General features: G+C 40.8%; 1 protein-coding gene across 42 annotated transcripts in view; it reads left to right on the top strand.

Moving 5' to 3' along the window:
- ANK2 (ankyrin 2) overlaps nt 1-12,512 on the top strand; it is a 509,522-nt gene that overhangs the window by 438,774 nt on the left and 58,236 nt on the right. For 28 of the 42 annotated variants that reach the window (XM_053254658.1, XM_053254664.1, XM_053254665.1 and 25 more), the window contains 3 exons: nt 6,248-6,472; nt 8,130-8,228; nt 9,394-9,548. In XM_053254658.1, the coding sequence (XP_053110633.1) occupies nt 6,248-6,472; nt 8,130-8,228; nt 9,394-9,548 (479 nt within the window). The remainder of the gene's footprint in view (nt 1-6,247; nt 6,473-8,129; nt 8,229-9,393; nt 9,549-12,512) is intronic. The other 14 variants (XM_053254699.1, XM_053254670.1, XM_053254686.1 and 11 more) reach the window with 1 other exon arrangement.

The raw sequence follows: 12,512 nt of genomic DNA on the forward strand, positions 1-12,512 counted from the left end.
CCCCGATCATTCACTCTATGATCTGGTGGACATGTCCGGAAAATCTCCTGCAAGGGGTACCTTTTCATTCTCCTCTCCCTGCAGTATGCGTGACAACAGATACTTCCATGTCCAGTTGCGGGGTGGGGGTGGGGGGCGGTATTACAATGAGAAGAAGGTTTAGGGGCAGTGGAATGCTCCATCAATTTCCTAGAACTCCTGGCATTTTTTTAAAGCAATGAAAGCTTTCCTGCCTGTGCTCAGTGGCAACACAGTGCAGCTCCAGCTAGACAACACCACTCTGATTGCTTACCTGAATCGGCAAGGGTGGGCTATGTCAAGATCTCTCTGTGCCTTAAGCATCCAAATTTGGCACTAGTGCATTTGAAATTGCATCCAACCCCAAGCCATACACATCAAAGGGGTGGACAATGTACTAGCGGATGACCTGAGTCATTCTTTCACCCAGGCAAGTCAACATGAGTAGCAATTTAATAAAGAGTATATAATCCCCATCTTCCAGGCCTGGGGCCGACCAAAGATAGATCTGTTTGCAACTTCACTGAATGCGAAGTGCAAGAAGTTTTGCTCAAGAGCAGGTCACAACCCACTGTCCCTGGGGGGGGGTGTATTCCAGATAGACGGGACTCAAAAACTTACATACATGTACCCTGCTCTTTCTCTCATAGGGAGGGTAGTGGTGAAGCTTCTGCTCTGTCAAAAATGCATCTTGATAACTCCTTACTGGTCAAGGCAGTCTTGGTTTCCACTGCTTCTCAGCCTGTCAAAACACACAGAAGACCTCCTCAGTTCCCAGATCTCCTAAGGCAGGAAGATGGCTAAGTGCTAAATCCAGATTTAGCCATGCTGAAACTAACAGCCAGGAGTATAGGCTACTAGATGACATCATGTTAAACCAGAGAAAGCCTTCCACTAGAAGCAACTATGCTAGCAAGTGGAAGCAGTTCAGATATTGCACATCTTCGAAAGAGTTCCACCTCTAAAAGCATCAGTCAGACAAGTACTACTATCAAAGTACATGGCTGCTATTTCAGCTAGACATCCAGGTTGAGATGAGAAGTCTGTCTTTTCTCACCCCAACTGTAAGACCTTCCTAAAAGGTCTTGGCAATCTATACCCGCCTATACGTCAACCTATTGAACCATGGAGCATTTGGCTAGTGCTCTCTGCCGTTCAAACCAATGGCCTCTGCAGATTTAAAACTAATCTCCTTAAAGACAGCATTCCTAGTAGTGATCACGACTGCCCTCGGGGTCAGTGAGCTGACAGCACTATGTGTGGATCCAACCCTACACGAGATTCTACCCTGACAGTGCTCCAGCATATAGATAAGTCTTTCCTACCTAAGGTGGTAATAGACTTTCACCTGAACCAAGACATTGTGCTCCCTACCTTCTTCAGGTCTCCATCCTCACCGCTTGAGAAAGCTCTGCATTCACTAGATGTCAGAAGAGCTCTCTTGTACTATTTGGAAATGTCCAAGCCCATGACAAAATCTAAAAGACTGTTCATTTCATATAAAGGGCAGTCTCAGGGCCACTGCATTTCAAGGCAACTTTAGTACCACTGGCTGGTGGAGCTGATCCTTCTAACATATAAACATCAGAAAGTGGACCCTCCCAAATCCATCAGGGCACATCTACAAGAATGCAGTTTCGGCTGCCCATCTGTCTGGCATTTACTTCAAGGACATCTGCAAGGCAGCTACCTGGTCCTCAGAATTACCCTTTGTTGGATATTATTCCATTGACTTGTGCTCTGCAGCGGAGGCTGAGTTTGGAAGAGATGTTCTTAAAAGGGTGTTACAATAACTACTGCTCTCTCCTCCTGAATAAGCTAACGAAACACACATTCTGATGGAGCTCAACAGATCATGCTCCAGATAAACAAGTTGCTCACCTGTAACTGATGATCTGGTAGTGGTCGGTTGACATTCATTAGACCCTCTCGAACCTCCCCACTGCAGTAGTTTAAGTCTTCGTTATAGAACTCAGCTGTGGTTTGCAGCAAGAATGCTCAACTGCTCTGGTGGTCATCCAGGAACTGGAATGCTGGTATCCTTCCCGCCTTAAATAGCAACCACATGATCACGTGGGATGGGGCAGAAATGCCAAGAGGTGCTGTGGCACTCTTCCAAGAGGCTTCTGCGCAGGTGCAGAACCCATTCTAATGGATATCAATGGATCACTACCAGATCATCAGTTACAGGTAAGCAACCTGTTTGGTGTTTTTTTTAGTGTTTGTATCAAAAAATGTGATCTTCTCTAAATGTGAGTTTTATGAAGTTTAGTAGCAGTGATTTACAGGATGTGTAGCATGACATCTCCTCAACACTCTGCCCTGGGGCTGCTGCAGGCTCCTAAGCAGCCCCTTTGGCAAACTCATGAAAATGATCTCCTCACCACCAAAAAAAGCTCCAATGAGAATCCAGCAGCCCACGTGAACTGGCCCTGAGGGAAGAGGTAGCAAAAGAGTTACTAAATGAGCAGTTGTGCAAGCAACATTACTGCCATTTCCCCCATTTGTTCAGAGCAGCACTGGGGCTGCTTAGGAGTCCCTAGCAGCCCCAGGGTGCAGCATGAAGGAGAAATAACCTTGTGCATCTTGTAGGCCAGTGTTCTCAGTCAGCCTAATTTTACCCCCTGACTACTAGGGGGCCACCTTCTCCTTTGGTTCTATTAATGAGAACAACTGTAGTTAATTGGAAAGACTTTTCCCTAGGCAAATGACCCAGCAAATCTATTTATTTGGACTGTTATATACATGCCAGACCCAGAAGTCATGGCCAAGGAGTTCAGGTGGTGTTCGGATTATAGGAACGTAGCTTTTGGAGACTGTGGTTGAGGATCATTAAAGGGGGTTACTTCCTTCTTCGATTCAGTGGCCTCAAACTGATTATGCCAGGGGTTTTCATACTTGGGTCCCCAGACGTTGATGGACTACGGCTCTTATCATCCCCATATTTTGGACTTGGACTGCTTGCAGAAATTGCAGCAAATTGTGACTTATAAAACTGGCCCCTTTGGCAAACTAGTGAAACGTGATCTCCTCACCACCAAAAAAGCCCCAATAAATCCAGCAGCCCACATGAATTGTCCCTAAGGGAAGAGGTAGCAAAAGAGTTACTTATTCCTTAAACTTAATGGTTACCTCTCATCTCTAATTGCAGTGGCATGTCATTGCAGACATAAATGACATACTTTAGCACAAGCAACTTTATTTAAATCAAGTTTACAAACTACTGCATATCTTGTGCATTTTTATTTACTCGGTTATTATCCACACACGTATAACATAACCAGGTTGAATTGTGAATGAGTAAAATTAGTAACAAATTTAGGGAATCATCTAGTCAAAGTTGAACACTTTTCAGTCCCATTAGTTTCAGTGGGTGGAAGTTAGGCATATGCTCAACTCTCCCATTAAATCAATAATACATAAACATGCATATCTTTTGCTGGATCATCCATTTTCATTTTAAAATATTGCTTATCTTTTCTTATTTGCATCTATTGCTTATAAATATTAAAACAGCAAATGGTAGTTGGAAACGGATGTACCCAGGAGTGTAGGGAAGCCACCGCCAGCCCTGGTTCAGCTTGCTAGCCGTGGCGCCACCCCCACCCCAGCCACATGGTTCCACTTTTGAGAAGCTTAGCCAGTGCTGGCTTCCCAGCCTGGCCAGGAACACAGCTCCCTGCCTTTTAAAGCAGGGGGAGCCACTCTCAGCCTTGTTGCAAATGCAGCGCTGGCCAGAATACACTTGGAAATAGGGCTTGTGGCTCTGTTTGTGAGCATGCACCACAGTCCCTGAGAGTGGTGGCCCGGGTTCTTTGAACTCCTTCGCGCAATGGTGGCTCCGCCCCTGGATGTATCTCTTATTGCCACACTTCTAGAAAGATAAGCAATTTCACATTCTTATTTATTATTTATTTTCTATGTAAACTTTGGTTGAAAAGCAATATAGAAATATTTGTAGTAGAAGTAGAAGAAATAAATCAGAACTGCCAGGCATCACCCCATCAAGGACCAGAAGCTGAAAGCTTCCCAACTACTGCAGCATGAGTGCTTGCACGGGGGAAGGTGCAAATTTCACCAAGCTACACATACCCTAGAAATGCCCTGCACCACCTGAAAATAAGTCCTGGAGGAGTGTGCAACAGTCAAGGCATATTTTTGAGTGAGTGGCATGGAGCACTTCTGGGGGAAATACCACCCCCCAATAGCCATGACTGACTTAGTAGAAGCCTTTTGTTGCATAGGCACATCTCATGTAGCTCTCATTCTGCCTTAGTCAGTATGCCGACCTATGTGTACATCAATCATGCCTTTTAAACAAATCCAGACCTATGTGTACATTAATCATGCCTTTCAAAATAATCCAGAAGCATTAAAGAAGCATTTAAAATTCAAGCTCTACTTCTAGCTACTTGAAATGTACAGAAAAAGAACACAAATAGCATTCTGAACATTGCAGAAGCTCCTTTCTCTAAATGTACTAGCTTACATTCTAACGAAGTGTGCACGTTAGAAGGGTCTGCAGGGATGCAGCGGGAGCCTTCGTGTGACTCCCCCAGTCCTCTTGCACTCACACTTTTGCACCAATACTTCTGAGCACTGCCTGAACTCCAGAGGTGCTTTGCAAGAGCAGAAACACGTTGCTGATGGTTGACAGTATTCCTGCTCTTGCACAATAGCAAAAGCACATGACTGGGGGAGTCAGGCGAGGTCTCCCACCTCATCCCCACAGATCCTGTTAAAATGTGTGCTTCATTAGTCAGGATGTCGGCCATTGTTCTTATGATTTTGCAATAAAGACATACAGATGCTTTATGTTAAGGACTGTGAGTGCACTTCATCACCCTTTGAAATCAGTGGCAGAACAGCCACACTGAAGTGCACTCTGTAGACAATTGCCAACTTTTTTCTTGTAGGGCTCCTATGACCTTAACATCTACATAGACTAGGAGAATTCAGCAGGTCAAGTTTTTCATTGTTGTGGCTGTAAACAAACTGAGAAACATTTCACCCACTCAGTGCCAATTGCCAAGCTGCTGTTATGGGTCTAGAGCCCTGCAAGAGAAAAAAAAAGTACTTGTAATCCTATAAGGGAGAAAAAGGGAAGGTCTTCATATGGCATCCAAGCTGCATGACATGCTTCCGGTTGGCAGATTGTAGCTCCTAAACATTATCCATCTCTATGACTTGGTTTGGAGTGTTGTAATTGCATGTTGGCTGCGATTGCACGTGATACTGTCTAGTAAAAGGTTTTGAAGGTGAAATATGATCTAAAAGTGACAAAGTCTGTTTGGTTTTGATATATTGTTATAAAGTATTAAAAGATGCAGTTTTACCTTAAGAGTCTGAAAGATGGAGAAAACAGAGACCACAGGAAAGGAAAATGTAGCATAGCCACTTGGAAAAGGAAAATGGAGTTGGTATTGCCTATTCAGTCTATTCTAGCTGATCTTATGGCCACTTTTCAATACATTTTATCACAAATTTTGGGCATTTTGATAGCTTTAAAAGAAACTTAGATATTAGCTTGTTTTTATTTTTTAGGAAAGAGGTTTAGAATTCAGGTTCAAGTACAGTAGATGTTATGCCGAGGAAACTTTAATTGAAGTTGTAGTTGCAGCATCCTGCGGCTTCGTAGAATATTTGTTCACTGTCTATGAATTGACATAATCTTGAGCTATAAAAAGCTACAAAAATTGAGACTGACATCTTGCTATTTATAATATTCTTTGTATCATTTCTCATTAGCTGAACACCTTTTATAATCAGAGTAATGTGACTATTAATAAGAACACGGTTTGATCATAACAACAGCACAGATATTATAGTTAAGTACAATTGCAGTGCTGCATGCAGTTACATGATGTAATCCATTGTACTCCAATAATTGCAGACCCTGGAATACACATAGGGCCATACTCTGATACTCAAATATCAATGAGTCTTGGAAATTTCCCATTAACAGACATGAGTTTACATAGCTTCCTTTGTGCTCTAATTTCTAGTAATACTGTTACTAAAAGAGACTAAATCATAGATATCAATTAATGAGACATTTTAAGTGGCAGATATAAGGCATCCAACATAACATAAATTATTTGTCGCTTTACCCACTAAGAATGGTCAGTATGTTTGTGTGTGGTTTGTTGTTTTGAAAGTGAAAACATTTTTAGTAGTACCCATTAAGATTGGCTTTCAAATCATACCTAATTTTCTTTCCCAATTTCAGTTTCCTGGTCAGTTTCATGGTGGATGCTCGAGGAGGTGCTATGCGGGGTTGCAGACACAACGGGCTTCGAATTATTATTCCGCCCCGGAAGTGCACTGCTCCAACACGAGTAACCTGCCGGCTGGTCAAACGTCACAGATTGGCCACAATGCCTCCAATGGTTGAAGGAGAAGGTCTGGCTAGCCGTCTAATTGAAGTTGGACCGTCTGGTGCTCAGTTCCTTGGGTAAGAATTTTTGATTGCCCCAAACAAATATTAAACATGAAATAAATTGCTTTATTGTGATCTACTCTGGGGTGGCTTCATCAGTGGAAGTGAATAAGGTCATCTACTGTAGCAGATTTACTGTATAGTCTGTAATGCTGGGTGAAACAGACTAGCGATAATTTAGCTAGCTTGTACATAGTGTGCCTTTTCATTCAAAGCATCAATAGCTACAACTCAAGGTTTGGTGTGCTTCCTGGAGCAAATCTTTTTAATCCATGCTGGGCTGTTAAAGCAGAAATCATTCTCCAATTGTAGCCAATTAATTACATATTCCACACTTAAGGCTGATTAATAAAATAGCAGATGTATTTAAAAGCAAATTTTTAATGCCTGTTGAAAAATGCAACTCAAGCTAAAGCTGCCTTCAGAAAGAACTTGTGTTCTCTCAGTGGGAATTTTGTCAGTAATTGGGACTGCCTGGGAAGCACAAACCTATGATTTTTCTGGGGATGAGGCAATAGGACAGCTTAGAGCTATTTTATCCTCTGTATTGCAGTACCCCACAGAAAGATCTGACCTGCAATTACTGCTGCACTTGTTTTAGCGATTTTCTGCTGAAACTAGCAGTTTTCAACACTTTTATTTTAGCAGCAATGTCCCTTATCAATGATGGCATCCAAAAATGGATGATCAAAGGAAATCCCCTCTGCTTTAAGCGAATGGCTTCAGCTGGAAAGAGACAAAAGGATGAAGATGGAAAAGGGAACAGCTTAAATCCATTGTGAAGCAAATCAAACATGTTTCACACCCACCCCAAGGCATTCAGCCAATTCTTCCTAACTAGCATGAGCTCTGGAGGGTGGGGTTTGAGAAGGAATGGGAAGCTGCTAGTGGTTCACAAGATGGCAGCATAGGAGGGGAAACCATCAACCTTCCCTCCCCACACTATTTTGTTGTTGAATTTCAGTAGAGGAACTCGAAGACTTCTAAGCCTTAAATTATGGAAAAATGCACATCTGTAATAAAGGGATTGCTTCTAGGGTTTACATGAAGCTCCCTTCTTTTGAGATTGTCTTCAAAACTCGATAATGTTTTAAATAAAAGCATCAAACCCAAAGTAAAAATGCCTTTGCTGTCACATTTTGTATTTTCAGTTCTTCTTTTCCTCTAACTGTTTTTCTTCCTTCGACACACTCACAGTACACTCAACAACTTTTTTCTCTCTCTCAGCCTTATGAGGAATGTCAATGAAAACTCACCTGTGTTGTGAGTCTTCATATCATTTCTCAAGGCTTTGTCTTGTACTGCTGGGCACTTTCCTGGGTGGTGTCCTGGCAGTGAAATCAGAGTCACTGAACACTTCCTGCCAAGCCAAGTTTCATTGTAACAAACTTACTCATCAGTTACAAAGACTGGATCTTGCTCCCATTAATATCAGAAGCAAGGTTAACATATCACTGAACCCAATAAGGACAATAGGTTCTAAAACATAGGAACTCATTTTATTAATTCTGGTAACGAGTGGGACATACCTAAACAAATCCAGGCTGAAACCTGTTCAGTGTACAGCCTAATTCTTCTCTGAGCAGGCAGTGGCACTGGGGTTCTGGAAAACAAAAAACACCATAAAGCTTATTTATTTTCTTTCTTTCACTGCTGCTTTGGATGTACTCAGTAAACTTCACCTGCCTACGGCTCCTCCCCCACTTAATGAGGGAGAAAGTTTGGTCAGCCGAATCCTTCAGCTGGGGCCTCCTGGGACCAAATTTCTTGGGTAGGAGAGACTTAAAACAAATTGATGGATGCTGGCCTTCCCATTCTTCTCCTTCTGCAATATTATTTTTATGTCATTGTGCCCATGACATTGTCCCTTTCTATGATTTTAAATTTTGTATCCCTAACCTTTAGTAGACCATTTTCCAGCCCTCGTGGTATGTGGTTTTTGTTTTGGTGATATGTTTGTATCTTTTCTTAAAGATCCTTAACCTCCATTTTTGTTTTAGCATGAGAACTTCCTAGTTGTAAAAATGTACCAGTTGTTATAGCCGTTACGTGCTTGATGTCTGTAGCAAAGCAACCTGGATTGGAATCAAAGGAATCTACTGTACACATATTTACACTCCACTGCCACCAAAACGATAATGATATGTTATATGTTGGATATAACATAATACTTGGCATAATACATACAAGTTGACCTTTACGATTCAATTATTGTGGCAAAACTATTGATACACAATGTATCTATAGTTTTTACAATCGTGGAATATGCAAGTTTATATATATGTATATGCATATGTATATAACTCTCTCTCACTCACACAGACACACACACCATATGTTCACATTGAACAAAATTATGATGTTTCATTACTAGAAATGTAGAGTAATTCTATCAGCCTTTTCATATACAATGTAAGTCTGGGAAATAAGTCATAGGTTGAATTGTAAAAAATAAATTTAAAATTGGTACAGATTAATGACACTGGTGGGCTTTTGCTTAAATATTTCTCTCTCGTATAAGTAAGATCATATTTCTTTCTTTTAAGTATCCATATACAGTACATACATAACAATAGAGTTTGCATGATAAATGTGATTGTACAGGGGTTCCGTGCATCAAAACAAGCTTCATTTATGGAATTTAATCTGTAGAACAAATATTTCAGTCCCTATTCAAGCCCCTGCTAGTTTGGCAAGTATTGTGGGTGCCTTTTTTGTGGGGGGATGTAGAAATAAATGCTCATTGGTTTTAATAGCAAGCTATAACACCAAAGTGCTATTTGTATGCTCTTTTGGGGTCATATTCAGGTATGGCAAAAAGCCCACAGAATTCCAGGTCACTTTGTAACAGACTAATATATATCTATATATATATATCCATAATTATTTGTTTCCTTATTTTCACAATCTTTTAACATGCTGTGTTGCTATAATAGGCCTGTGATTGTCGAGATCCCTCACTTTGCGGCTCTACGTGGTAAAGAAAGGGAGCTGGTCATCCTGCGCAGTGAGAATGGAGACAACTGGAAGGAACATTTCTGTGAATATACAGAGGATGAACTGAATGAAATCCTAAATGGAATGGACGAAGGTACTCCATTTGATTGACAGAAGAGAGAAAGATTTGAAAGCTACACCAAGGCATTTAAATTATGACTTTTTGTTTTATCAGCTCTACAACAATAAATAATTTTCTATACATATTTAGTAAATGCTATTTACTGTTTACATTATCTGGTGCCTACTCTCCTCTGAGCCAACATGTTCAATGGCATGTGCTCCAATCAATAGAGTTGGATATCTGGATTCTAATAAATCAGCATTTTAACCTGACAAATTATGGGGAATCTAGTTACATCATTAGGATAAGACAGAGGGTATCCTGCTTGTTAAAGGACATATGATTCTTGCCTTCTTTCTTTAAGTCAGCACAGCGCATACAGAGTCATGTATTGCCCTGCAATTGTAAGGTGTTCTTCCCTCCTAGAAAATGTTCCCCTTTTCTTGTTATTGCAAATATTTATATACTGTGTTTTGTTTTTAATGAAAAATGTTCTCAAAATGGGCTGTATAGCAAAATATTTGAGAAAGATCATCCTGGAGAAAATCTTATCCATGTGGTCGCTAAGAGTCGACACCAGCTTGACAGCACTTAATCAATCAATCCATCCCAAGATAACACACAGGCTAAAACAAAAAAGAAAAACAAAGGAGAATGGCCGCAATTCAAAATAATACACACACCAAGAAACACTGCACATGTGCAATGGGCTAGGAGTGATTTTTGCTGATCTCCCCTTCTCTTTGCAGCATACTGTGCCTCCTGAAAAGATGTCTTTTGAGGGATCAGGACCCTCTGGGACATGTTTTTGAGAGGCACCGTGAGCTGGAAAGGGAAGGGGAGATGAGTGGAAATTGCCTCTCCCTGTTGTGTACATGCAGCAATTTTTGTGCAAACAAAATTAGTCTGGATGTCAGCCAGCAGCAAGAGCTGCTGAAGGGATGTTACCTCCTTGCTAAATATAAGAGAAGCACTACTTAAAAAGATGCCTCTTTGCCCATTTAGTAGGGTCACATTTATGGGCACGAGATGAAATTTCTTATCTGGCACTGAGGTGACATGAAGTTGATAGTTACGTAGATTTTTATTTTTATTTTACTTACTATGGACAAACTTTCCAGTATGAATAATTGCTAAAAAAATGATGAATGTGGAGCAATCCTAACTCATACTGTGGTCTTCTATCAGCTAACTTTGCACTCAGGGTGACATCACTAATTCTACATTAGGAAGAGTGGCCCACATGATTCTGGTGATGGAAGAAAAAGTGCACATCCATCAAGAATCTCCAGTCTCTCTGCACTGAAGGCTTCTTGCAAATCAGACAACAGCAGAAGAAGGAGTGATGTGACCCTCGGGAATGTATTTATGCATGCAGAAAGGACTTTGTGGGTGGCGGGAGAGACATGAAAATTGCTCTTCCTCCATGGCCAGTCCTCTGCACAAGAAGCTTTCAGCACAAGGACACTGATGGCTCCTTGAGGCCACACAGCCCTTCTTCAGAGGGGCTGTGGATCATGTGGTCCATTAACATGATCTGATGGCAGAAGTCACAGACTCCCCTGTAATCTCACAGAGATTTAAATTCTGGTACATGGAACAGGTAGCTTTTCTACGTAATTGAAAATTGGCTCTCATGGGGTGGAATGAAATAAATTTTGAATTTTGAGCCTGGCTGGCTTAGTTTGATGGATCAAGGCTCCGGCTGAATATTGTTAAAAAATCCCCACTCCCAGAAACTGTTTTAATATAGGGTGTTTTAAAAATAAGCATACTGGCATGTTTTAAAAATAAGCATATATCCAGAGCAGCAATCTGGGGACACAGCACAGCCGCATCCCCATTCAGAGAGCCTGCCACAAGCAGTAGGGTGTGCATGTGCAGGTAGGCAGAAGCTATTTTTGCTCCTTTCCCCTGCCTCTGCAAGTGCTCTTTGCTTTCCAAAAATACAACCCAACCCTGAGGGTTGGTCTCTGCTGCTTGGGAATACTCTGGCAGAGTTAAGAGCTGCCTCTGTGCACATGGATGCAGCCAGATTGCTGCTCTGTCTGTCAGCCAGATGTCATAATTTGAAAAAGTCAACACGAATGTGTTAAATTTTAAAGAGAATTATGACAAGTTATAATGATTGCATAATCAATCTGTTTTTCACATTGTATAACCCTAGGAAATTAAGTATCCTCCTGCACCCCAAACATGGTATGTAGTGTTTAATTCTTTATCAGTAGGGATTGCCAATAATGATGATGATGATAACAGCTTGGTTTATTGGCCACCTTATATCAGTTGTTCTCTGGATGGCTCTTAAACAATAAAACAATAGAATTTAAAAAACACATACACTTAAAAGCACAGAAAAACCAAAAAAACCCTACAATAAAATACAAACAATTTTTTTAAAAATCAACTTCTTTACAAGGATATCTGTTTACATGGACAAGTAGTTTTATATCTGTCTAAGGCTCTGCTCGTGTGTTCAAGAATAATTTCAGATATTCCATTGAAGCCTAAATGTAAGAAAAGTTATGTCATGGCATCAGCATGCTAAAAGTTATTGTTGCTAAGTAAAAGAATGGAAAAACCAGTGGATAAGCATCATGACCTTTTTCCTAGCATGGTACTTCAAATGTACTTGTGGGCTCTAGGACTTGCAGAAAGCATTTTTAAAGAAAAGTGGCTGTGCAAGAGATGTGTTTACTGCATTGGTCCATGGGAATAAATTAAAGCTTAGAATTGACTCCATGTACAAGTTGTGAAGGTTAGAGTCTGGCTCTGGTTTTTGTAATCAGAAACATGCATTGTTTTTATTCCTTCTCTCCCCATCTTCTCTTCTCCTTCAGTATTAACGTTACAAAGGCATTAATGAAACCACACCACAAGTAAAACCACTTTGCAGATGAGCATATTTTGAAAATCTTTCATTCACCCTTGATAGCATCTGTAAAATCTACTGATATCTACTGATAATATCTGTAAAATCTCTATGGAATGCCA

This window comes from Hemicordylus capensis, chromosome 5, assembly GCF_027244095.1.
Source record: "Hemicordylus capensis ecotype Gifberg chromosome 5, rHemCap1.1.pri, whole genome shotgun sequence".
NCBI classification, from domain to species: Eukaryota; Metazoa; Chordata; class Lepidosauria; order Squamata; family Cordylidae; genus Hemicordylus; species Hemicordylus capensis.